The sequence below is a fragment of the Olea europaea genome, unplaced genomic scaffold, assembly GCF_002742605.1.
Source record: "Olea europaea var. sylvestris unplaced genomic scaffold, O_europaea_v1 scaffold707, whole genome shotgun sequence".
Taxonomy (NCBI): Eukaryota; Viridiplantae; Streptophyta; class Magnoliopsida; order Lamiales; family Oleaceae; genus Olea; species Olea europaea.
The window spans coordinates 102,275-127,693 of record NW_019265467.1 but is presented as its reverse complement, the minus strand read 5'-3'; the positions used below and the strand labels follow the sequence as shown (position 1 = coordinate 127,693).

At 33.5% G+C, this 25,419-nt stretch overlaps 1 protein-coding gene across 1 annotated transcript; it reads right to left on the bottom strand.

Moving 5' to 3' along the window:
* Positions 1-6: 6 nt before the first annotated feature.
* LOC111390723 lies at positions 7-1,821 on the bottom strand. Its single transcript, XM_023015814.1, has 4 exons — positions 1,582-1,821; positions 1,251-1,496; positions 1,017-1,157; positions 7-367 (listed from the first exon to the last, which is right to left on the bottom strand). Exons 1-4 carry the CDS (start codon positions 1,582-1,584, stop codon positions 8-10), a joined length of 750 nt encoding a protein of 249 aa, XP_022871582.1. The 5' UTR covers positions 1,585-1,821; the 3' UTR covers position 7.
* Positions 1,822-25,419: the final 23,598 nt, after the last annotated feature.

Genomic DNA, 25,419 nt, shown 5'->3' with positions numbered 1-25,419 from the left:
TTTTGCCCTAACACAGAGGTGATCTATGAGGAATGCCTTTTCTTCTACTGATCATACTTGTAGACATGTCCTCTTCTGGACTTATCTTATTAGATAATCTTCCACAGACATATAATCCAGTGCTTCTCTTCTTTTTGACATAATCAGTGCAAACAAAGCTGGTGTTTTCTGAGCCGTCTGATGAAGAATGCTGATTATCATGATCATCGGTTGCACTGTCGTCGACAATAGTAGAATGTTGGGTTTCGTATGTCATTTCATCATCTCCTATGTCTTGAGGGATAAAGAAATCTGGACTAAGTTGCAAAGTTTTGCAAACTCTTAGGAAAGGTGAGAGGCCCTCGTAGTGTCTAAGAACAAAATCAACCTGTCAAGAAATGCAAATATATCGCAAGTTTAGTATATTTCTGCTCGCGTGGATGGGTCTGGATTGTGTAATTTTACTCGAAGTGACGTACACAGTATTGTACAATATAATCGTCAGTACAACGAACAAAACTTTAACGACTACAAGTGAGTTATAAAGAGGCCATGATGAATGGGCACAATTAATGAAAAAGTGTAAGCTTTGCTGCTATTGAAGCAAAGGATGGGAAAACGGAGTCAATGTTATCTAATTCTCTCTATCAAACATGCACGCGAGTCATGAACGATGTACAATTATGAAAACTGGGCTTATATGTGTTGGTGTTGACAATTATTGATAACTCCTTCGTGGATGTTGATCAACAATTCGAATCATTATAGGTTAATTTGTTGCATCATTTTGTCAAAAAATTGAAAATTTTGAGAGGGAATAAATTTAATCATTGAAAAATTTAGGCCATTCTTCATCTAAAATTAATTAACATGCACACAATCCTTGTAAATAATTGGCGATTAGACTCAAGGATTAAGGTTTGATCTACCAACTCTCTAAAATTAAACTTTTATATTCAAATTTCGTTTGTAATTAACTAGTAAACTTTGCAAAAGGGTATGTAATATAGATCAAATATTGAAGAGGTTTTAATTACCTTGCAGCCTAGAGAGCAATGGATAAAGGGTTCTTGGAGGCTTCTATCACAGGAAGTGCAATAATTTCCAGACCCTTTAAACTGTCTGTTTTGTGGTCTTTTCTTGATAAACACCACTTTTGCAGCATTTATAGTGTAGGCCTGTTACAAGAAATATGATTTTTATTTCATTTTTAATCAAATAAAAAGCACGCAGCCAAAATTATTTTTTTCTAGCAAGAACAACTATATAACCTGAATATTCGAGCAGTCAATAAGCCTCTCCAGATCTTCTAATCGAACGACTTCGTGATACACATAACGTCGAATTTGCAGAAGTCTATGGCAGCGATGAGAAAGAACGCAATGGGGGCAGATACTTGTGCAACAATCCAAGCAGCAAATATTTTTCTCATTTTTCTTGGCAGTTTCATGAATTGAGCAAGGCACGAAAAAATTCTGCACGTAGAGAGCCTTCAACCATGCAGGCTTCTGATTTCCCTGATCACAGAATATTATCAAAGCCCAATTCAGATCAAAAAATAGAGAAAAGAAAAACTAAGAATTTGATCCCAAAAAAACCTACCATGCTTGTCTACACGAAATGATCGATGGTTATCAAGACAGAGTATGGCTAGTCTTATAAAAGAAGAATTCGACCCAATCCTGGTTGATCCCGTCTTGAGAAAGAGAGGAATTGGGGTATGGATTGTAGGGCATTTATGGAGCGTCACAAGAGAGGGAAGGAAATATATTTATTCTTTAGGTACGCACAACATTTTGTCAATAGGGTCACTTGTTATTTGGTGTGAGGCTGCATATGTGTGTGTGTCAGAAAGAAAGAGAGAGGAGTGAATATATTTATTCCTGGGCTTAATACACAACATTTTGTCAATACGGTCACTTGTTATTTGGTGTGTGGTTGCTTTTGTGTGTGTGTGTGTGTGTGTGTGTGTGTGTGTGTCGAAGATAAAATTATGAATGTGTTGAATTTTCTGAGAACTAATGTATTTAATCAGCAATTTTCGTTTGAAAGTCCAAAACAACTCATTGCATATACATAAATAGCTTGAGCTATAGCTTTCAAAAAGGATTTCGGGGATAGTTACTAGAAGTCTGTGGCAAGAATTTCTTATTCGAACTTGATGGTTTAACCGGCTATGAATGAGGAGGATCATCGATCTTCTATATATGTACTAGTTCTTGTCGATGTTGGGCATCATTAATAATGAAATCGCTTTTTCCAATTCTAGATATGCGAAATTCCCTCTTTGATCTCAAAGTTTTGCCATCGCTTATTTACGAAAATTATGTTCGTATTAAGTTTATGAGAAATAATGAATTTAATTTGCACTGAGAACATGTTAAAAATGGAATTTAAATAAATGTAATAACTTAAATTTTTAGATAAATTGATTTTAATGGTACTTTAGAGAGAACCAAGTGTGTGTGAGAGAGAGAGATGATTAACTATCTAAAAAAAAAAAAGAGCAAGAAGGTAGTGGAAGAACGTGGGCGCTGTTCCCATGTCTCCATATATAGAATTAAACCCACTCCTTATTACACTTTAAACTAATTTTGTCATCTCCTAGTGTTAAGAGCTTCAACCCTAAACTAATTTACTTCTTCTTGAAATGGCTGCCACCACCAACTTTTAATATTTAAACAATAAATTTTAATGAAACGGTGTATCGCTCTCTTGAAGGAGATTCAAGAACTCTGAAAATTTTGTATGATTTAAAAAAATTGATGAAATAAAAATTTCATAATTCGTCTCATAAAAGCACTATAGTCTAAACATTGATCTCAAACCTCCAAGATAAGAACAATTTTTTTGGCCTGAAAATATACTCATAAAAAGACAATAATATCATGGGTAGGTAAGAATGCACTGAGGATAAAAAATAATGTAGTCTATACATACAAATAGCACTCTTATGAACCAAATTTTCATTCATTTTGACTTATTCATGCTCTTGTAATCATTAACAACATGTTGAGTTTAAATATTCTTTTCTTCCCTAGCTAGGATTATGATGCAAATAGGTTTTGTAGAACTTAGGGTGAGTTTGATTGCAAGCATGGAATTAGCATTGAAAGAAAATAAATTCTAGATAATCCAATTGCCTAGAATTTATTTGTATGGAAATTGTTAATTAAATGTATTTGATTGGTTTAATTTTCAACCTAGAAAATATTATATTTGTTCATTTTTCATTAGTGGATTAATGAAAGAGAGTGGATAAATAAGAGAGAGTGAATTTCGTGGAAAATAAAATCCTACTCTTTCTAAAGAAAATATTTTCTTTGATTTTGAGAAAAATATGGTCATGTGACTAAAAGTGAGAAAATATTTTCATGAAAAAAATAGCAATCAAATAACACAAAAGTAGGAATTTGAGTAGAAAAAATACATTTTCCATGAAAAATATAGGCAATCAAACGCACTCTTATTTCAAACTAAGTCATTTCCATGCATACAAGAAAACCATTATAAAGAAATGGAAAAAGAAAAAAAGAAAAAAAAAAAAGCATGAAATATTCCAAAAAATTAAGATAGCAGAAAATGGAATGCAAAAGAAAAAATTGAAAAGAAAAGAAAAGAAAACACAAAATATTGGGAACTCGGGAAGAATATATATATATAGAAAGTTTAAGTTACTAGAAAGAAAATAAGTGTATTTATTTAAACGTTATATTTTGAACGTCTCTTCGTCGTTCAAAAACATTTCCAAATGAATTGCATCAATTATGTACATAGACAAGACAAGTACGAGGAAACTCGGTTTCTGGGATTTAAAGATGACAACAATCCAAAAACCACTCCCACTACTGGAAAACTGTGCTTAAATAATGGAACACTGTTGGCTATAAGCTAATTTCACAGACAAATACAAGTCATTGAGCACTACTAAATAGGGACATTAATGGGCTAATTTATTTTTAATTCTCATTCCCAATTTTGAGGGCACCTTTTTCTTGTACCTTTAACCATGGGGTAATCTTGGAGCTCGACTATCTCAGCCCTCTTAACCTACCATCAACTTTACGTATATTCATAGACTTTATAAAATTTAAACTTTTAAACGATACGATACAACATTATATAAGAGGAAATGGAAATTGTAAGTTCAAATCTCAATTCTCAAGTTTAAGTATTATCTCCATTAGTTCATGAAGAATTCGAACAGAAGGCATCTAACGAGAAAAAAGAATTAAAAAAAAAAAACATTTAACGAAAAAAATGAATCTAACAAAAGCAAAAATATATTATACAGTAAAATTTTCCAAAAATATTGACAACTTTTCTCTATGAAATAAATTTGAGATAATAGCCCAAATGATCATTGAACTTTACGAAAAGTTGTCAAGGGGTTACTGAACTTTAAAAATTATCCAAATCATCACTGAAATTTACAAAATGTTTCCACGAGATTACTGAACAAGGTGATTTTTAAGGTTCAATGATCCTGTGAAAACCTTTTACAAAGTTCAGTGATGATTTGGATGATTTTTAAAGTTCAGTAATTCTGTGAAAACTTTTTACAAAGATCAGTGATTATTTGGGTTATTATCTCAATAAATTTAAAAGCCTACAGTCAATTCTTTACAATTTAAAATCTAAAATTTCAATTTTTGTTTCGACATTAACAATTTATATGAATTTTTTTCCTTTAAAAATTTGCATTTCTAACATTGAATTACGTAAATTCTTGAAATAATTTTATTTAAAAAGATTATCTAGTTCGAAATACAAAATGACTGGGGTATCCCTTTGCCACTTCTTTCATTTTTTTTTTATAGCAAATGAAATTCACTAGTAATAACAATAAAAGAAACCTTTATATTAGAATCGAAGTACTAATAATTTTAATTTGTTCACATTTTTTTAAAAGGTTTTGGATAATTATCCTTTTTTTTAAATAATTATGAATAAATATTTGGTACGTTAAACTAAATAATACTGATTAAATAGGTTAATTTACAATACAATAGTTAGTAATTTTTCGTCTAATATACAAATCTAGCTCTTGTTAATTCCAAAATTGAAGTTTATTATTCATTAAATTCAAGATAACCTTGTAAAATACAAGAGGAAAGTGTCCATTTCCATGTGACAAATGGAGTGACGTTGGCATTTTTACCATTGGAGTAATGAATCTCACGTGCAAAGGATCCAATGGACCGACTACCACATATATTTATATGTATACGTGAACAAATTTGTCTAGTTCCTTGGACTTGCACGCATGTTCTTCACTTTAAAAAACTAGATTCTAAATTTTTTTAATGCAAATAATTTTTTATTTTGATTGTTTAATCCACGCTCTCTTGTTGTTGAATTGTGTAGCATTGAATAATTTTGAATACATACCTAATATTTTAAGATAAATAGATTTAAAATTTCAAACTTTTTTACAATTGAAGTCTTGATCGAGTATTTGGTGGTCGAACTCTTATTCTTTGCGAGTACTTTCATTAATTCAACTTCGACTTTTAAGATTGTTCGAATATTGATTCTCATTCTCTACTAATACTCTCATTGAATCAACTTCGAATTCTATGTTATACAAATCTTGATATTTGGGCATCAAATTCTCGTTGTCTACTAATACTTTCATTGATTCAACTTCCACTTTTATGATTGTAGGAATTTTGATATTTGGTCGAACTCTCCTCTCTACTAATACTTTCATCAATTTGACTTTGACTTTTGAGAATTTATGAATCTTGATTTCTTCATGCTAGAAGAGAAGTAGCGAATTTTAATTCCACGACATTCGATTTCTTCTCATATGTGTTTGTCCATCATTTTTTCACCATCGCTGAAGATGTTTATCCATAGCACAACTTGACATGTAAATTTATCGATTCTCAAGCTAGACTTTTAATGATTTGTTCATCATCATAAGAGCTTAAACTCAGTAGATGATCCCACCTAACCTAGGGTCCTCTCTTGATATACATTCTTATACATGTAAGTATGTACATCTACACATATATGTATATGTGTACGAGTATATATATATATATATAATAGAGAAATGATCTAATAAGCACCGATACTCATCTTATACTAAGCAGTGGTGATGTGTCATATTAATTTATTGATGAATAAAGATTTTGTGAATTCTAACATTTGAATTAAATTTATTATCCATCAATAAATTAATATGTGTGTATGAGATGAGCACCAGTGCTTATTAAATCATTTCTCAAAAATAATATATTTGTGTATGGTCAAAGATACTGTAGGGGTGGAGGATGAGCGTGAGGCGCACGAGGGGATCTCTCAAAGTCTCTGATTATCTCTGAGACAAAGAGCATTTTGATGAGTTCAAAGCCTCCAGAGTCCACATGGGGCTGGCTCATACTTCCACAATACTATTAAGGACTCAATCATGTGATCACACACCATTTGGAAATTTATCTTAACAAAAGGAAGGACAAGGGGACACATTTTTAGAGATTGTTAAACATATATTTATATATTTTTTTCAATAATTAAATAGACATCTTTTGAATTTTTTTTTTTTTTTTGTCTCATTTAACAATACATATTTAAGGTAGTTGCAAAATATAATTTCAAAATTCAAAAATCGGTTCATAATTAAATTTTATTAATTAAATAAATAATAAAAAATTTACTAATTAAATTATTAAGGTCACAACATTATATAGTTTATTATCACAATTACGTACTTATAGATCACAACTTATTTATCTGTTACAAATTATCAAATTAATTGGGCCCGCATTATTTTTCAACCACAAATCAGAATTTTAAACATCAGAATTTATTTATCGATCATAAATTCTCAAATTAATGGTCATGCATTATTTTTGGATCATAAATAGTAAACTTTATATATCACAATTTATTTCACAATCATTAATTATCAAATTAAGTAGTCACGTGTTATTTCTCTATCACAAATTATCAAATTATTTGGGTACAACTAAACAAATTCTGAGTCGGGATTATAAATTTACTTGCAATTTCACATTTTTTAGGCACATATTATTTATTGATCACAAATTATCTTTTTTATCGATTACATATTATTTATTGATAACAAATTAATTTATTAGTCACATTTATTCAAATAATTGGTCACAAACTCTCTTCATCCAACCTACCCTATCCCAAACCCCAATCCACCATCGACACCAATGTCGTGCCACCTCACCACCACTGTCGGTACAACACCACCACTGCCAGTAGCATTGCCATCTGCACCACAGTTGCTAGCACCACAATCGTCAGGAAGACCATCATGATCACTTGCACCACCATCATCACCATTTGCAAAACACGAACAACCATCAACAAAAATCACTTCATAGCTCCAACTAAGAAGCAGATCGGATCATCATCACTGAGCAATGCTAGGGAAAATGAAAATGTAAGTGAGAATAGGGAAGGGGAATGATAGATAGAGGAAGAAGAGAGAGAATAATGATTTACGCTTGGATGGTAAAATTGGGTAGGGTGGGTATGTATTGATTAATTTAATTTTATAATAATATTATTATTATTAAGAATTTAAATTATCGCCTGATTTTTGAATTGAAAAGTTAAAAATCATGTGTGGTGTGTGATTTTCACTTGTTTTGTTTTGTTTTGTTCGAATAGCCGTCCGTGGAAATTAGCTGCCAATTGAAAGTTCACAAAAATATGTACAGAACATAAGTTGCCGCATTTTAGTGCTATATTTGTCTATTCCTCCAAATTGTATCTCTTTCTTATAAATTTCTATAACCTACTGGAAATTGTAATAGATAACGTACAGACCTTAATACTGTAACTATGAAAGAGTATTTGCATAAATATATCCCCCATCATGACCACATTCCCCAAAAAGATGAGTCGAGTCAACCAAATTTCACTTGGTTGATTTTTACGTACGATTCAAGTGAGCATCTAAATAGTACTACAGTCTAATGCTTCTTGTGTCTCTCTTATTTAGAGCATAGACAAGGATGTCATTGATGATTTGCCATGAACTTGTATAATGAGTGAACATTGTCAAAATTCAAAATTTTCATAAATTTATTTTCACTATCCAAATTAACCCTGACTTTGCTTTGTTGAGCCCTCTCACTTAACTTGTGTCTTCTACCGCTCCCTCACTTGCATGTCTTTTAATCAAATGCAGGACACTAGCAAAAGTTTATATAAGTAATGACAAGACTTGTACCCCGGGGCATAGTCTAGTGGTGCAAAAGACAGGAGTGAGGTTGTCTCACGCCTTGCTGGCAATCGCAGTGTGGAGATTCGATTCCTGAGACATGGAATTGGACTCCTTATAGGCGCAGTGTACATGCAGCTCTTGTTCCCTGACCTGATGGGGCACATCCCGCGATTTACCTCCCTCACAAAACTTTAGGGACGAGACGGTGGGGCTCTCAGGATTTGGGGTTCAACATTTTTTAAGTAATGACAAGACTTAAGTTCAAAAGTTCAACTGATTGACCTATTAGAGTCCTACATTTTCAAAAGTTGAACTCAGTGACCTATTGAGGTCCTACACCCCATCAATGCTAGTTGGTTTATTGAGCGACAAGTTTGAAAAACACATTCCTAACAAATTTGACATTATTATCATGGTCAAATGAACAACATGTTCCATGGCAAGTTATTGCATTACAAGTTCCCATGTGACAATATTATATCATGTAACACATAATGTCTTTCACAATTTCAACAATAGGGTTCGGAAAGAAAGAGATGAGAATGAGAAAAAGAAGTTCGGCATTTGTCAAAAATCTTGTTTTCCATGGTTAATTGTGAGGTTGATGATTTCCGCTCTTGATTCAAATATAACAGTTTCTAATCAAAATAGTGGGCAAGTCATTGCTTTAGCTTGAATGCATAGACGCATCCATGTTTGAAATATGAAGTCAAAATATTTACATGTTCTTCTTATATAAATACATCAAATCTCGGGTAAAATTATTATTTATATTTATTTTTTGATGATTACGTATACTTTTTTATTTGACCATCGTCTTGTTCATATATATTCTCCATGATAATATAATCAGAAAAAAAAAATCTCTACTACGCAAATATTTTAACAAAAGATTACTGACTTTGGAAGCTTTATTATGTGAATTGATATCCGCGAAACATTGCTCGTTGGATGAAAAATTCGAGATTTAAAATTATTTACTGCAACAAATTTTCATTCTTTTTACCATATGGTCTCAACTTTCATGGATAGCGTTGATGTCAAAATAAGTTTCTCAACAGTCAAAACGTTTGAGAATATATCGTATTTATTTTGAGACTTTAATTTGAAGATAGTTCTACAAAACAACCTAATATATTGGATTTGTAGCATTTATAAGTGTGTATTATAAGGTGATCTATGCATTAAAATATTTTAAATAGTTATTAAATATAATATTTGGCGGAAATAATTAAATTTAGGTAGCTGAGTGGTAAAAACGTGAAATTTATGTGGGAGGTTCACAATTAGTATTGATTACTTTTTGTCAAACTAGCCGGTACAAAAATAGCAATTGAAAGCAATTATGGAGGATTTTTATTGAAATCATAAAAAACCTCAAAAATTAAAGTTTTTACTTTATCAGCCGTCGATCGATGAGTCTTCTTACTTTCTACATTTTAATTGCTACTCTTGAAAGATATCTGCAGCTAATTTTCCTACAAAATGCACAAGAATCTTTATGGTACAATTCCACCGTTAAATCTGACAACAATAAAAATATATTGAGATTTGACGTATTATTCTTAACAAGAATGACATTTTAAGACAAAATTTCAAGATTTAGGGCTTGTTTGACGTAAATTTTTTGATAATAGATTTTGTAAAAAGTGATTATTTTGGAGAATATATGATTAGAAAATGGAGGAAAAGTTACGGATTTATGTGTTAAATTTTTTTATTGAGAAAACATATGGTAAAAAATAAGTTTTAAAGAATTTGTTATAACAGTTTCTACCCGTCTATATTTCTCCATAGGCAATTGATGGTACAACACTATCAATTGAAGGGTAACCTAAGCTATAACTTGATAGGAGTTTTGGCTATATGAATAGATGGGTTTGGTCCCTAAGCTTGACACCGAAAACACTAGATACGCCATCAATTTAAAATGTTGAGAGCTTAGAAGTGTCACTACCTGGTATAGGAAATTTAGTGTATGTGGATAAAATCGGAAAATATTGTCTTTCGTCTTATCAATTTGAATAATGCGCAATTAAAGACTCCCAGATGAGGAGGGGGTCACAACCGGACCGCTTAAATCTCAAGCCCTTCTTACAGTTTAGGTTTTCTTGACAAAGCCTTTCAATTTTGCAACTATGCAAATCAACAAAATTCAAACAACCGTACATCGAATTTTTACCAGATCATTGAAAGTTTTATTTCCAACAAGTAACTTTTGTTCCAATAGAATTTAAAATTCATGAAGCATACGAACAATATATCATAAATTCATGAAGCATACGAACAATATATCATAAATTCATGAAGCATGGACTGTAAATTTAATACGAAAAACTGCATGAATTAAACAACTGAAACGTAGAATTTTAACTTGAGACCTGTGTTACACACAGTTTCCTTAAAACAGATTCGCCCTCTCACCGTCCGTGCTTGAGGTTTAAAATGAGCGTCCGTTTCCCATAATACAACAGTAAAATCAGTCGATTCCGAGCACCGCAGAAGCTACTCCAGCGAACTGAACTAATACCTGAACTACACCACCACTAAGAGAGAACTCCATGCAAATAAATTTCCAGTGTATTCTAAACTTGAAAACTTTTGCTTTTTTTGTGTGTTGAAATGAGGAAAATGAGCCACTATTTATAGACTAGGCTACTATTAATGGCAATGACCTTTGGAGTTCCTCATCTTTTTCCTATGTGGGACAAATTCATTTTTCCTACATAAACTCCCTTTTGAGTGGCACACTTTGAGCTTCAATTTCTCATCACCTGAGCATCAACTTTGGCAAGTAAGTATATGATTTCAATGTACTCACGGAGGAGAACACAAATCAACTTTCATCTTCCAAATTGAACAACCGGGTCCCACTCAAAACTCGTGCCAAAGTTGGCCAATTTTTCCAACAATCCCCCCCACATGAATGAAAATTGAGAGCGACTTATGAATGTGACACATGACGACTTGTTGATATAGTTCAACAGTTGAAACCTGCATACGATAGGTAGGTGTTACCCTTTGAACCTTCGCTTGTGAAAGCATATTTACTTTACTAGCTGACCAGTAGATGCGATGTCCTTGAACTGTTCTACCGTTTATGTAAACGATGATACACTTCACAAAGGATTCTTCCTAACACATTTCAGTTCTCATTATTATGTTCATTTTGGCCATGAACATATGCCTGGTTCTGTGAGAGTTCACAAGAATTGTGCCCCACACAATTCCCTTAGAAGCAGCCACACTTCTCTCTCACATAGGTGATTTCTTATTACAAGTAACTCGCATTACTTCGCTCAATTTTCGACACATAAGAATCATTAAAAGCCTATTGCTTATCCTCCATCTTTACGGGCATCATTGTCGCATCACAGGAATGGACAGGAGGTAATATCCCCCACAGTGATTCTATCAAGTCTTTACAATTAGGTTGTCCCTTTGAACCTAGATCTTGGGATCTCCAGTCAACTAGGTTAGGTTTTCCTTTGTATTAACTTATCCATTCAAGGGCTTAAGTCTCATTCCTCTCAATGATTTCTCAACTAACTCTCTATTTAACTATTTGGTTAGTGGATCCGCAATGTTATCCTTTGACTTTACATAATCAATAGTGATAACTCCAATTGAGAGTAGTTGTCTAATGGTATTATGTCTACGACGTATATGTCTAAACTTACCATTATACATGTTGTTCTGTGCCCTTTCAATCGCCGATTGACTATCACAATATATGCAAATTGTTGGCACAGGCTTTGACCATCTTGGAATATCCTCTAAGAAGTTGTGTAGCCACTCAACCTCTTCACCACTTTTATCTAGAGCTATAAACTCAGATTCCATAGTGGATCTGGCTATCACTGTTTGTTTAGAAGATTTCCATGATATAGCTGCACCTGTCAAAGTGACCACAAATCCCCTCGTGGACTTTGAGTCTTTTATGTCGGATATCCAATTAGCATCACTATATCCTTCAATGACCGCTAGATATCTGCTATAGTGCAGTCCAAAATTACGAGTATATCTTAAGTACCTTAGTACTCTTACTATTCCTTTCCAGTGATCAGCTCCTGGATTACTCGTGTATCTACTCAATTTACTGACTGTGTAGGCTATGCCTGGTCTAGTACAGCTCATTAAGTACATTAGACTTCCGATAACTCTCGAGTATTCTACTTGAGAGATAATTTCTCCTCTGTTTTTAGAGAGATGTTGACTAGTATCTATTGGTGTTCTAGCCAAGCCAGTATCATCCTTATGGAATTTTTCTAAAATTTTGTCCACATAAGAACAAGCCAATTTGATTTTCTTGAGATTTTCACTCTAAGTATAATATCAGCTAACCCCATATCTTTCATGTCAAACCTCGAGTTTAACATATTTTTAGTGGATTCAATCATCTTATTGTCACTGCCAACAATAAATATGTCGTCAATGTAAAGACATAAGATGACATATCTGTCTTTAGTGTCTTTGACGTAAACACATTTGTCACACTCGTTGATCTTAAATCCACTCTCCATCATGACACTGTCAAATTTCTCATGCCATTGTTTTGGTGCTTGTTTCAAGCCATACAATGACTTCACCAATTTACACACTTTCTTTTCCTGCCCTGGAGACGAAAACCCTTCGAGTTGTTCCATATAAATTTCTTCATCTAAGTCTCCGTTCAAGAAGGCAGTCTTAACATCCATTTGATGTACTTCAAGATTTCGCAAAGCAGCAATCGCAAGTATCATTCTAACGGATGTTATTCTCGTTACTAGAGAATATGTATCAAAGTAATCAAGGCCTTCCCGTTATCGGTAACTTTTTATTACCAACCTGACCTTATACTTTTCAATAGTTCCATTTGCTTTCATTTTTCGTTTGAAAATCCACTTGTAGCCTAGTGGTTTACTTCCTGGTGGAAGATCCACTAGCTCCCATGTATGATTTTGCAGGATAGAATATATTTCACTTTTAATGACCTCTTTCCATTGAGGTCCTTCCAAGGAGTTCACAGCCTCTTGATAGCTTTGAGGTTCACTTTCTAGCATATAGGTCAGAAAATCTAGACCATAAGATTATTGTATCCTTTCCCTTTTGCTACGTCTAGGTTCAACCTCAACCTCCTCTTCTAGTTCTTGGTCCTAACTATGTTCAGTCATAGTCTCATACGTCCGTTTAGAAGATCTTGCCTCTTCTTCGGACCTGCATGGAAACACATGTTCAAAGAATGAAGCGTTTCTCGACTCCATTATCATGTTTCTATGTATATCTTGGATTTTAGATTCATACACGAAAAATCGATAAGCACTACTATTATGTGCATATCCAATGAATATGCAATCTACAGTTTTCAGGCCTATATTCACCTTCTTTGGTATTGGGACAGCCACTTTAGCTAGACACCCCCACACTCGTAAGTATTTATAGGAAGACGTTCTTCCTTTCCATAACTCATAAAGGGTCTTCTTCATTTTCTTTCGGGGCACCTTATTCAAAAGGTAATTTGTTGATAATACAGCATCCCCCCACATGTTTTGAGGTAATCCAGAACTTACGAGCATCGCATTCATCATCTCCTTTAAAGTGCGAGTTTTCCTTTCAGCAACACCATTTTGTTGCGGTGAATACGGTGCGGTGATTTCATATATAATTTTGTGTTGTGCACAGAATTCAACAAACAGTGCTTCATACTCACCACCTCGATCGCTTCTTAGTACCTTAATTTTCTTATTAAGTTGATTTTCAACTTCATTCTTATAGAGAACAAATTTCTCTATCGCTTCATCCTTGCTTTTTAGCAAATACACATAGCAATATTTCGTGCTATCGTCGACAAAAGTAATGAAATATTTGTTGTCACCTCTTGTTTGTACAAATTTTAAATCACATATATCACTGTGAATTAAATCAAGTGATTCCGTATTTCGTTCAATTGACTTAAATGACGACCTAGTCAATTTTGCTTCAATACAAGTCTCACACTTATATTTGGAATCAACATGGAATGCTGGTATGCATTTCAAGTTAACTAGCCTACGTAAAGTATCATAGTTAACTTGTCCTAGTCTACCATGTCACACATTGAAAGACTCAAGCAAGTAAACAGAAGCATCCATTCTATTATTCATTTTTGGTTTAACAACCATTACATTGAGTTTAAACATTCCATCAGAAACATAACATTTTCAGACAAACATTCCACTTTTCGACAAGATGACCTTGTCTGACTGAAACACAATGCGAAAACCATGCTTATTCAAAAGTGACCCGGACACAAGGTTCTTGCAGATTTCTGGCACATACAAAACGTTGTTGAGAGTCAGCTTTTTTCCCGAAGTCATCTTTAGAACCACTTTTCCTTAGCCCTTGATTTTAGAAGTTGCTGAATTTTCAATGAACAACTTCTCTCCATTCTCAACTACTTCAAAAGCAGTATATAACTCTTTATCAGAGCACACATGTTTCGTAGCTCCGGTGTCAATCCACCATTCTTTTGGGTTAGAACCCACCATGTTCACTTCAGAAATGACTACTGCGAGACTCATCTCCGACACATCATGTGCTATGTAGTCAACCACATTTGCTTCTTTCTTCTTCTTTGACAATCTGCACTCCGAAGATTTGTGGCCTACTTTGTCACAGTTGAAGCACTTCCCTTGAAATTTCTTCTTAGGAATGCCCCCTTTTGGTCCCAGCTTGATCCCTTTTCCACTGGATGGCCCAACTTTGGTTTTGTAGTTCTTACTACCTTGACCATGTTCAACAATATTGGCCTTAGCCACACCAGGATTGAACCACTTCTTTTCGAAACTTTTGTTGTCTTCTTCAATTCGAAGTCTAACAATCAGTTCTTCAACGTTTATTTCCTTTCGCTTGTGTTTCAGATAATTCTTGAAATCTTTCCACGCGGGAGGCAATTTTTCAATGATTGCAGTCACTTGGAAAGTTTCACTCAGAATCATCCCTTCGGCATGAATTTCGTGAAGAATCACTTGGAGTTCTTGCACTTGACTGATTATAGTTTTGGAGTCCACCATCTTATAGTCCAAGAATCGGCCGACGATAAATTTCTTAGCCCCGGCATCCTTAGTCTTATATTTTCGGTCCAAAGACTCCCACAACTCCTTAGCAGTTCTCATGGTGCTATACATGTTGTATAGCGAATTTGTCAAACTGTTCATGATCTAATTCCGGCATAAGAAGTCCGAGTGTTTCCAGGCATTAACAACACTGATAGCTTGAACATCCACCTCACCCTCTTGGAGTTTTGGAGCACTTTCAGTCAAGAATCTCGTAAGATTCAAGGTGGTCAGATAGAACAGCATTTTCTGCTGCCACCTCTTGAAATTCAAGCCGTTGAATTTCTCCGGCTTTTCCCCATGGTTAACTAGTACATTAACCGGAACATTAGTCACATGTTGGCTCACAACACGACTTGGCATTGGAGCCACAGTCTGTGTCATAACAGAGCTAGGCACTGCAGCCATAGCTGCACCCATAGCCGAACTAGGCCCTGCACCCATAGTAGAACCCATAGCCTGAGATTGGGTACCTTCAACTTGGGACACATCCATGTTGGAATCTATGTTGGTGGAATCGGTTGCCATTTCATCTTCTGAAAGAACCAAACAACAAATTAGTTTCCACAATATAACAAATATAAGAAACTAATTAGTTCAGAGATAATCCATATAGGAAACCAAATTTTCCTTTCTGAAAATCTGTTTTAAGCTTGTAGGAAATTCAGTGTATGTGGATAAAATCGGGAAATGTTGTCTTTCGTCTCGTCAATTTGAATAATGCGCAATTAAAAGAATCCCAGATGAGGAAGGGGGTCACAATCGGACCGCTTAAATCCCAAACCTTTCTTAGACAGTTTAGGTATTTTTGACAAAGCCTTTCAATTTTGCAACTATGCAAATCAACAAAATTCAAACAACCGTATATCGAATTTTCACCAGATCATTGAAAGTTTTATTTCCAACAAATAACTTTTGTTCCAATAGAATTTAAAATTCATGAAGCATACGAACAATATATCATAAATTCATGAAGCATGGACTGTAAATTTAATACGAAAAATTGTATGAACTAAACAACTGAAACATAGAATTTTAACCCGAGGCATGTGTTACACACAGTTTCCTTAAAATCGATTTGCCCCCTCACCGTCCGTATTTGAGGTTTAAAACAAGTGTCCGTTTCCCAGGATACAACGGTAAAATCAGTAGCTTCCAAGCACCGCAGAAACCATTCTGACGAACTAAACTAGTGCCTGAACTACACCACCACCAAGAGAGAACTCTATGCAAATGAATTTCTAGTGTATTCTAAACTTGAAAACTTTTGCTTTTTTTTTTTTGTGTGTTGAAATGAAGAAAATGAGCCACTATTTATAGGCTAGGCTACCATTAATGACAATGACCTTTGGAATTCCTCATCTTTTTCCTATGTGGGACAAATTCATTTTTCCCACATAAACTCCCTTTTAAGTGGCACATTTTGAGTCTCAATTTCTTATTCTTCTGAGCATCAACTTTGGCAAGTAAGTATATGATTTCGATGTACTCACAGAGGAGAACACAAATCATCTTTCATCTTCCAAATTAAACAATCGGGTCCCACTCAAAACTCGTGCCAAAGTCAGCCAATTTTTCCAACACATGGAACAAAAGGAAGAGCTTTGGAACGACACGAATGGCCAAAGGTATGAACTCGATTTATGGGCATTCAGTTTTCTCCATTTTTTTTCCACCTTATGTTGTTTTGGATCGATTTTTGACTAACATCTGTACCAAATAGGACTTTATGTGTTACTAGATTGACTCGTACAGAAAGCTCAAATGAGCAATTTTATCGGTTTTCCGCCTTATGTTGTTTTGGATCAATTTTTGTCTAACATCTATACCAAATAGGACTTTATGTGTTACTAGATTGACTCATACAAGAAGCTCAAATGAGCAATTTTATCTGTCTACAACTCAAACAAACCAATGAATTATATATTGATAGTCTCAAATAAGAAATCATTTTGTAAGAATTTCGGAAGTGAAATTCAAAGTCATTCAAATATAAAAACAACAATCAACACAAAAAGGCTTGAACTGCATGCGCATCATATCAAAATTAACATTTTAAATTAGAACTCAAACTCCCTCATCGAATAAGTTCGTCACTTGCTATATTTCAAACCTCGACTGATGTAAAAATATTTTAAAAAGAAAAAACCATAGAAATGATGCAATGTCTGATAATAAAATGAAAAGGAGATTTTACACCACACGATTTTTAGCTCATCCCAATTTTGTAACCTTGTTATTAAATGCCCATCTATCTGGAGGCCTACTTGAATTAAATTTCTGCCTCACTCAGCATTTACTAGTGCATGAGGTGTTGTGATGCAATTATTGTTCATGTTAAAAACTCACTTACTATTTGAGATTTGGCCCCCCATTTTCTTCACCTGTCTTTCAGTTTGTGGCCATTCATAAAACTCAGGACTCCTCCTCCCAAAACACAAACTGAGGTTCGACCGGCCTCTTAGGATTAGTAGAGTTGACCTGATCCTTACTAAGTTAAGAGTTGCAAAGGTATGGTCTCACGAGTTGGGAGGAATAAGTGCAATAGCCAACGAGCCCTCGATTCCACTCTTTAAAGAACAAGAAGAAAGTATAGGTGAACGAAAAAAATTTAGGTAGAAATAATAGCTTTTGAAAAGGATGGCTCCTTAAGAAAAACATTTTTATGTATTCAATTTCTTGAATTACCTAATAATAGTTACATTTCAGTTTAGGTCAAGCCAAAAGAAAACTATACTAACTAATACCTATGCCATTTAGTACTTCATGTATAAATTCCGAATTAATCCCTGAGTACAAGGATTAATTTCATAGGGGCCTGCCAGGTCCCTCATTGTAGCAGGCGGGCCCCATATGTAATAAAAAAAACTATGACGAGCCCCATTGTGTGTGTGTAAATCCTGACAAGAACCTGTGAAACAAGTCCCGTACTTCAAGCAGGATTGATAAATTCCTTAGTGGATCAATTCAAATGAGCCTACCCAGAAAGAAAGACATTTTGTGGGTAAGGGCTGGAAGCATTTATTTGCAATAAATAAATGAAAATTAAAAGAAGGGAATCTTGTTTGTTTTATTACTAACTTCATAATTAGAGATCTTAATCTTATAGATCTCTCAATAAATTTAGCAAGAAACAGAAAGTAATACTGAAAATAGATTCACGTAACGGTCCCAATATATTCAATAAGGATTACTTACTTGTTTGGTTTGAAAGATCATCACCGAAAATTCATTTTTGTATTGTCAATTGTAATATATTTTGGATTGCATATTGTAAAAAGTGGAAATTAGGTTGCAATATTATCTAACCGTTTATAAAGAAATTTGATAAAAATTTAAAGGATTAATCTCGCTAATGTGGGGAAAAATTGATCCCACCTAATGCAGTAGAAATAATAACACAAAACGAGTCATAAAAGAAAATTAATAATTAAATGTCGATAAACCATCGACAATAACGAAAGAATAATTCTTTATTAATTTTTTAAGCTTCCTTAATTGGCCATTAGCTTTTTCCAAATCTTGTAGGAAACAAATTTCATTTTTTTTTTCCTTACATAATACCATTGGGGCGAATCTGTTTCTCTTGTACCGTTATCAATGGTCGTATTCATATTTATCTCATTAGTCCCTAGACTTAATTATTGAAGTAATGATATTCATAGTCACTCACTGTGATAGTCATCCTACGTGGTATCCTATATGACGATTTGTGATTTAATGTATTAATGTGATCTTTTTTTCTTACCACATATATCAAATCACTAACCATTACATGCTTGCCAATTAGGACATTTGCGATAGTGAGTGACTGTAAATAGCATTATTTTAATTATTAAGTCAATCCCAACAGCAAAATCCTTCAATAAAATTTGTGAAGAGTTATGTAAAACTAGATTATGGGGAGTTATAGAACTGAGCTAGGACTTAGGAGACAAATGGGCTAAGTAATATTTTCATATGAGTTGCATGGGAAATTTAACTCAAGACTTTTGCATGCTTTAGTGCTATATTAACCACGTCATATAACAATTTTCAATAGACTGGTACGACAATCTTTATTACTTGGGACATTGATAAGTGTGATTTACACTTATTAGGGCTAATCAACGTGAGTGTTCAAGAGTACTTTAGTGAGTTAAGATATTTAATTTTATGTGTTTAGTGATTATTTTGGGAGAGAATTCGATTTTGAACTTGAAAGGATGAAAATGAATGTGTTACGATTAAAACAAAGATTGAGGTTTGATGGAATATGGATTTTGAGGACCAAACTGTATAGTTTGAAAGTCAAAGGATCTCCAATGCAACTAAGGAGGACATAAGCTGGACTAGAAAGGAGATCCAAGGACCAAATTGCACAACTTACAAATTTTATAATCACTATGATCGCAACAGTATATTTAAATGCGATCGCAAGGTTCTTAAAATGTGCGAAGCAACAAAGCAAGCCCTTCGTTGCAATCGTACCTTGTAACACTGTGTGATCACATGGTTCATTCGCAAGATAGAATTATTTTCCTTCTTCAACTCAACTTTTACTTTGAATACAAATTTGGGCCTCGATTTTAAACCTTGTTAAGAATACTATAAATAGTTTTATTCATTGTAGGGGGCACAATTTAGAGAACAACGTATATAATTCAAGATCTAGAGAGAAGTGAGAAGAATGTTCAAGGGTTTTAAGATTAAGGCTTAGAAAAAAGAGATTCTTTGGTGGAAGATCGTTGTCTTTCTTCGTCTTTATTCAAAAATCCAGTGATGCGCTCGATTCTCTTTTTGTTTTTTTCTTTCATCTTTCATTATCGTGTAACTAATTTCATAGTTAGTGCAAATGATGTGTGACCTTTAATTTCATTTTTCAATATACTTATAATCTAAGTTTCATGTATTGATTTTACTTATACTTCTTATGATATGAAATAACCAGCGTTCTTAAAAAAGTCAGTCTAAGCAGTGTTGCCTAGGCGTGAGGCTCGGACGAAACGCCATGCCTTGACAATAATTGCACAGTAGTGCTTTATTATTATTTTTTCTTTTTCTTTTTTAAAAGCCTTTTATTTAACTTTGGTTTCAAGTTTTTAAATGACTTTATCTATATAAAAGTCAAAAATGAAAACACGTTAAAGTTTTTTTTTTTTTTTTACAAACTACCTTACTCAATATTCACAATGGAAGTAAGGACCACAAGCCGAGAATTTTTAAATTCACGTTGGGTCCACTAATTTTGTGAGAATGAGTACACCATTTTCTCAACAAGATTTTGTACAAATATCTTTATTCATTAACCAACTGTAGGAATTATTAAGTAAATATAGTATTTTTATAATTTTAGATATTTGGCATATATTATTTTAATTATTAAATAATTTTAAAATGATTAAAAATTAAAAATAAGAAAACATCATTTTATGCCTAGATATTGTCTAGTCTCGTAAAGATTGAAACTTGACCTTAACGTTTAACCACGATTTACGCTTTTTAAAAAATAAAAAAAATAACTGATCATTTTTGTATTTAATTGTGAAATTGTAACAAATTGAGAGGTAAGTTAGAAGTTTAGTCCACGTAGTAAAATTCGACAATTTAGATAAAAGTGTTAAAATATGCTTATATAGTTGTCGCATTTTTTAGTTGCATTCTTAGGAGTTTGAATGTGTTTAGCTGAGACTCACGTAGAGAATTGTGAATTTACTTAGGTAGATATGATTGATTTGAATTCGAGAGTGACAAATTGATTAATTATAAAGAATTCAATCGAATACTTCATCTTGAATGAATCTTGAAAGACGAGATTAAATGTAATAACTACTGTTAATTTAAAAGTTCCAACATTCTCATTCATACGCAAAACACCCAATTTGATATAGTTAGGTACGTTTAGATAGATTTACTATAATTAAAATATTTAGGAAATTAGTTGAACCACTTTTATTTGCTTTTAGTCAAATATGAGATAAGACTAGTATATTAACAATTTAATAAGAATCTACGTGAAAATGATAGTTGAGATTCTTAGATCAATTAATTATTGATTCATGCTATCATACACTCGCGATACAAATACACACCTCAGATATTCATGACAATAATACTTCTTGGACACCAATATGAAAAATGTATTGAGAATATTTTTTCTAATCTTTAAATTTTTATTCGATATGTTTTTCACATATCGTACATGCAGCTCCAGTGTCCGTGACAAAAATATTTTAAAGCTTTTCTTGGGGAAGGATGTCGGAATCCCGAGTTATGAACCGTGACAAAAATTTTCCTTGTAGAATACATCTTGGTTTATTTAATCATTAGGGACTCTCAAGCACACTAATTTTCCTTAATTTGAAAGCCACATTTAGAAATGGACTTTTTTGAGAATTGTCCGTACGTAAAATCATAATGGAGAAATTAGGCAAAGTACAGCCTTGATGCTAAAATTGATTAATACACTTGTTATCTTCCATAAACTTTTCCTCCACAATATTCAATACGGTAAAGTGGAGCATTATGTCGTCATTGTTAAGCGCCTGCACAAGTGTAATTGTTTCCTTAACTATTATTACCTTCATTAATGTGGATTTATCAATTATATTAATTAAAAATTCAAATTCATCAATGATACAAAAGGACCGTCCCTAATTTTTCTTTTCACGCTGTTCTAATAAAAAAATTTTATGGCTCATTGTGTTACATCTCAGTCTCAAAATGTCAAGATGTTTTTATATTTGATTATATGATCGAAATAATCCAAATTGATGTAAACAGAATTTTAATTATTTGATTTAAAACATAATTGACATTTGATTGTTAAATTAAGTTCTAGCAATTGTATTTGGCTTGTTATTTTTTCAATGTCCAAGGTTTTTCAATAAAAAAGATTCATTACAAATTTTACAATGAATGCTTCGAAAAAAATTTGGTAGTCAACAACATCAACGAAAAATGACATGTTGTCTTACTTTTTATTTAAATTTATCGTTTTTTTGAATTTTTGTCACTTTTGTGAATTTTTGTCTCTTTCAACTTATAGGTTATTTTGTTTCTAAAATAAAGTTATGTTCTATGGTTAGTTAATATAAGAGAAACATAGTCATAAATTTCCAAAAAGACACATCTATGCATCTAGTTAATTGCTCCAATGAGATAATGTGAGTTTTTTGAGATGTCACTTTTCCATATTATCATTTTCTCAAACACCTTGTATGCATCAATTTAACTTATTCAAAATTTTATTTTTTATATGTATTAATATAAAACAAGATTTGAAATCGTATGTTCAAATTTTCAAAAATATACACGTATACATCCCGTTAATTGCTCCAATGAAATATTGTGACTTTTTTTTTTTTTTTTAGAAAAGTTACAAAATATCACTTTTTTCATTGAAAAGTAACAAAATCCACATTCTCCTTTAAGCAGGCACCTTGCATGCATCAATCTAATTGATTCAATGTTTTTTTTTCATATGCATTAACATAAAACCAGACTTGAATTTATATATTCAAACTTCCAAAAACACGCATATATGCATCTAGTTAATTGTTTGAATGAAATTCTATGACTTTTTATTTAGAAAAGTGGCCGACTTTTTCACATTCTCCTTGAGCAAACACCATGCATGCATCAATCTAATTGATTTAAAGTTTTATTTTTCATATGTATCAACATAAAGCAAAGCTCGAATTCGTATGTTAAAAAAACGCGCGCACATGTATCTAACTAATTGTTTCAATAAGATACTGTGGTTTTTTTTTTAGAAAAGTGACATAATGTCACTTTTTCACATTCTTTTTGAAAAACACCTTATATGCATCAATCTAATTAATTCAAAATTTTCTTTTTAACATGCATTTGTCAGGTTTATGCCCCCCCCCCCAAATTAGGGATTGGGTTGATGCGTATTGATTTCTAGAGAATCAAATTGAATCTATGAAAAAGGAAAGAAAATCACCTTCTTTGGATGTGACAAATTTTTTTCCTTTTTACGCATTTTGTAACCTACTTTCCATCTTTGGCCTAATTTTAGGGTTTGACTCGTGTACTATAAATATGTGGCTCATCTTTCAATTTAGTTTAAGCCAAATTGCTATGTCATTATAATTCTCTCCATATTGTCAGGTTTAATAAAATTTATCGTTTTTTCGCTTAAATTCTCTTTTTCGTCTTTACTTTAAACCTTGATATATATTATTATATTGTTGCAATCCATATTAACTTCATATAGCGTCATTAACTTCATTCTTTACAACCCCTCAGTCTTAACAAGTGGCATTGGAGCTTCGGTCTTCTGTGGATTGGTTGAAGTTTTTTAGAGATGGCTGCCATGAAGTTTGATATTCCGCTGCTTGATCTCAATATAAGGTTTTCGTTATGGCAAGTAAAGATGAGGGATGTTTTGGCACAATTGGAGTTGGACGATGTGTTGCTGAGTTTTGAGAATATGCCAGCTAATTGGACAACGGAGGAGAAACAATGGAAGGATCGGAACCCTTTGTCATTGATTCATCTCCATCTATCCAACAATATTCTACAAGATGTCTTGAATGAGAAAACGGCTGCTGCTTTGTGGTTGAAACTGGGATAGTTGTGCATGAACAAGAGTCTTACTAGCAAACTGGCTCTAAAGTAAAAGTTGTATTCCCATCGCATGGTGGAAGGAGGGTTATTGGAAAACCATATTTCCGTGTTCAAAGAAATTGTCACAGATTTGGAGACGTTGGAATATAATGAAGAGGATCTGGCCTTGGTCCTGTTATGTTTGCTGTCGGGCTCTTATGCGTTGTTTTAGGACACCATATTGTACAGTCATGATACGTTGACTATAGATGATGTCTATGATACATTCAAAGGAGAAGCTGAAGCATCTGATTGGAGCTACATCAAGTGATGGGGAAGCTCTTGTATTTCATGGTGGTCGATGGAAGGATAGATTTAGGGAAAGCAGCAATGTGAATTGCTTCTACTGCAGACGGAGAGGACACTTGAAAAAGGATTGTGAGAAGTTGAAGGCTAAAGATGATTTAGCTGCAAATCATAGGGGGCAATCATGGAATTCGGACGAGACTAATGTGACTGAGGATTTTTCGGATGGCAGAGATGTGATGTTGATTGTGGTTTCTGACGTGGAATCTAAGCCTGACGAGGAGTGGATTCTTGATTCGGTATGTTAGCATCATATATGTTCTGATAGGAATTTATTTCAGACATAAATTCTCTGGTGAAGGTGGAGTTTTGAAGGTCCGAAGGGGTGTCCAGGTTGTAATGGAGGGACGGAAGAGATCCCTGTTGTACATATTGCAGGGAAGTGCAGAACCAGTTTTGAGACATCGGGACAAGTTCAGTACCGTGGTGGATATACAGTTTGGTACAGTACCTCTTGTGACGGGCTCTGGGTCGGTTCAGAACATTGCTAGGGAGAGCGTTGGTAATTCTGCTTTGCTACCAATTTCAGCGAATGCACTGTGTTCAAATGTCAGGGGTAGACTCATGGAGCGTAGGTACGGTGGTGTTATTGATGTCTGTGATGCTTTTGGGATCGTTGAAGGTGACAGTTCTGACAAGGGGCCTTCTGATCAAGCACTTAGTTTGGTGTCTGCTACAAGGTGTGCTTCGACCCTATTTGGTCAACAGTAATTCCTTGGTGGAATTTTGGGAACCCAAGATTTGGGTTCATGTGTCGCTTGTGGATGCCTTGCAGAGGAAGATGGTTTGGTGATAGAGAGTTTTGGTTACTGTGTTGAGAAGATTAGCCAGTTCATTTCGATGGAGATGAGTTTATTTCTCAGGTGGAGAATTTTGTTGAGTTTCGCTCGTTGCACCAGAATCTGGGTCAAGGTGGAGATTTCAAGTTTATGCCCCAAATTAGGGGTTGGGTTGATGTGTATTGATTTCTAGAGAATCAAATTGGGTCTATGAAAAAGGAAAGAAAATCACCTTCTTTGAACGTGACAATTATTTTTTTTCCTTTTTACGCATTTTGTAACCTACTTTCCATCTTTTGCCTAGTTTTAGGATTTAATTTGTGTACTATAAATATGTGGCTTCTCTTTCAGTTTAATTTAAGCCAAATTGCTGTGTCGTTGTAATTCTCTCCATATTGTCAGGTTTAATAAAATTCATCGTTACTCTGCTTAAATTCTATTTTTCTTCTTTACTTTA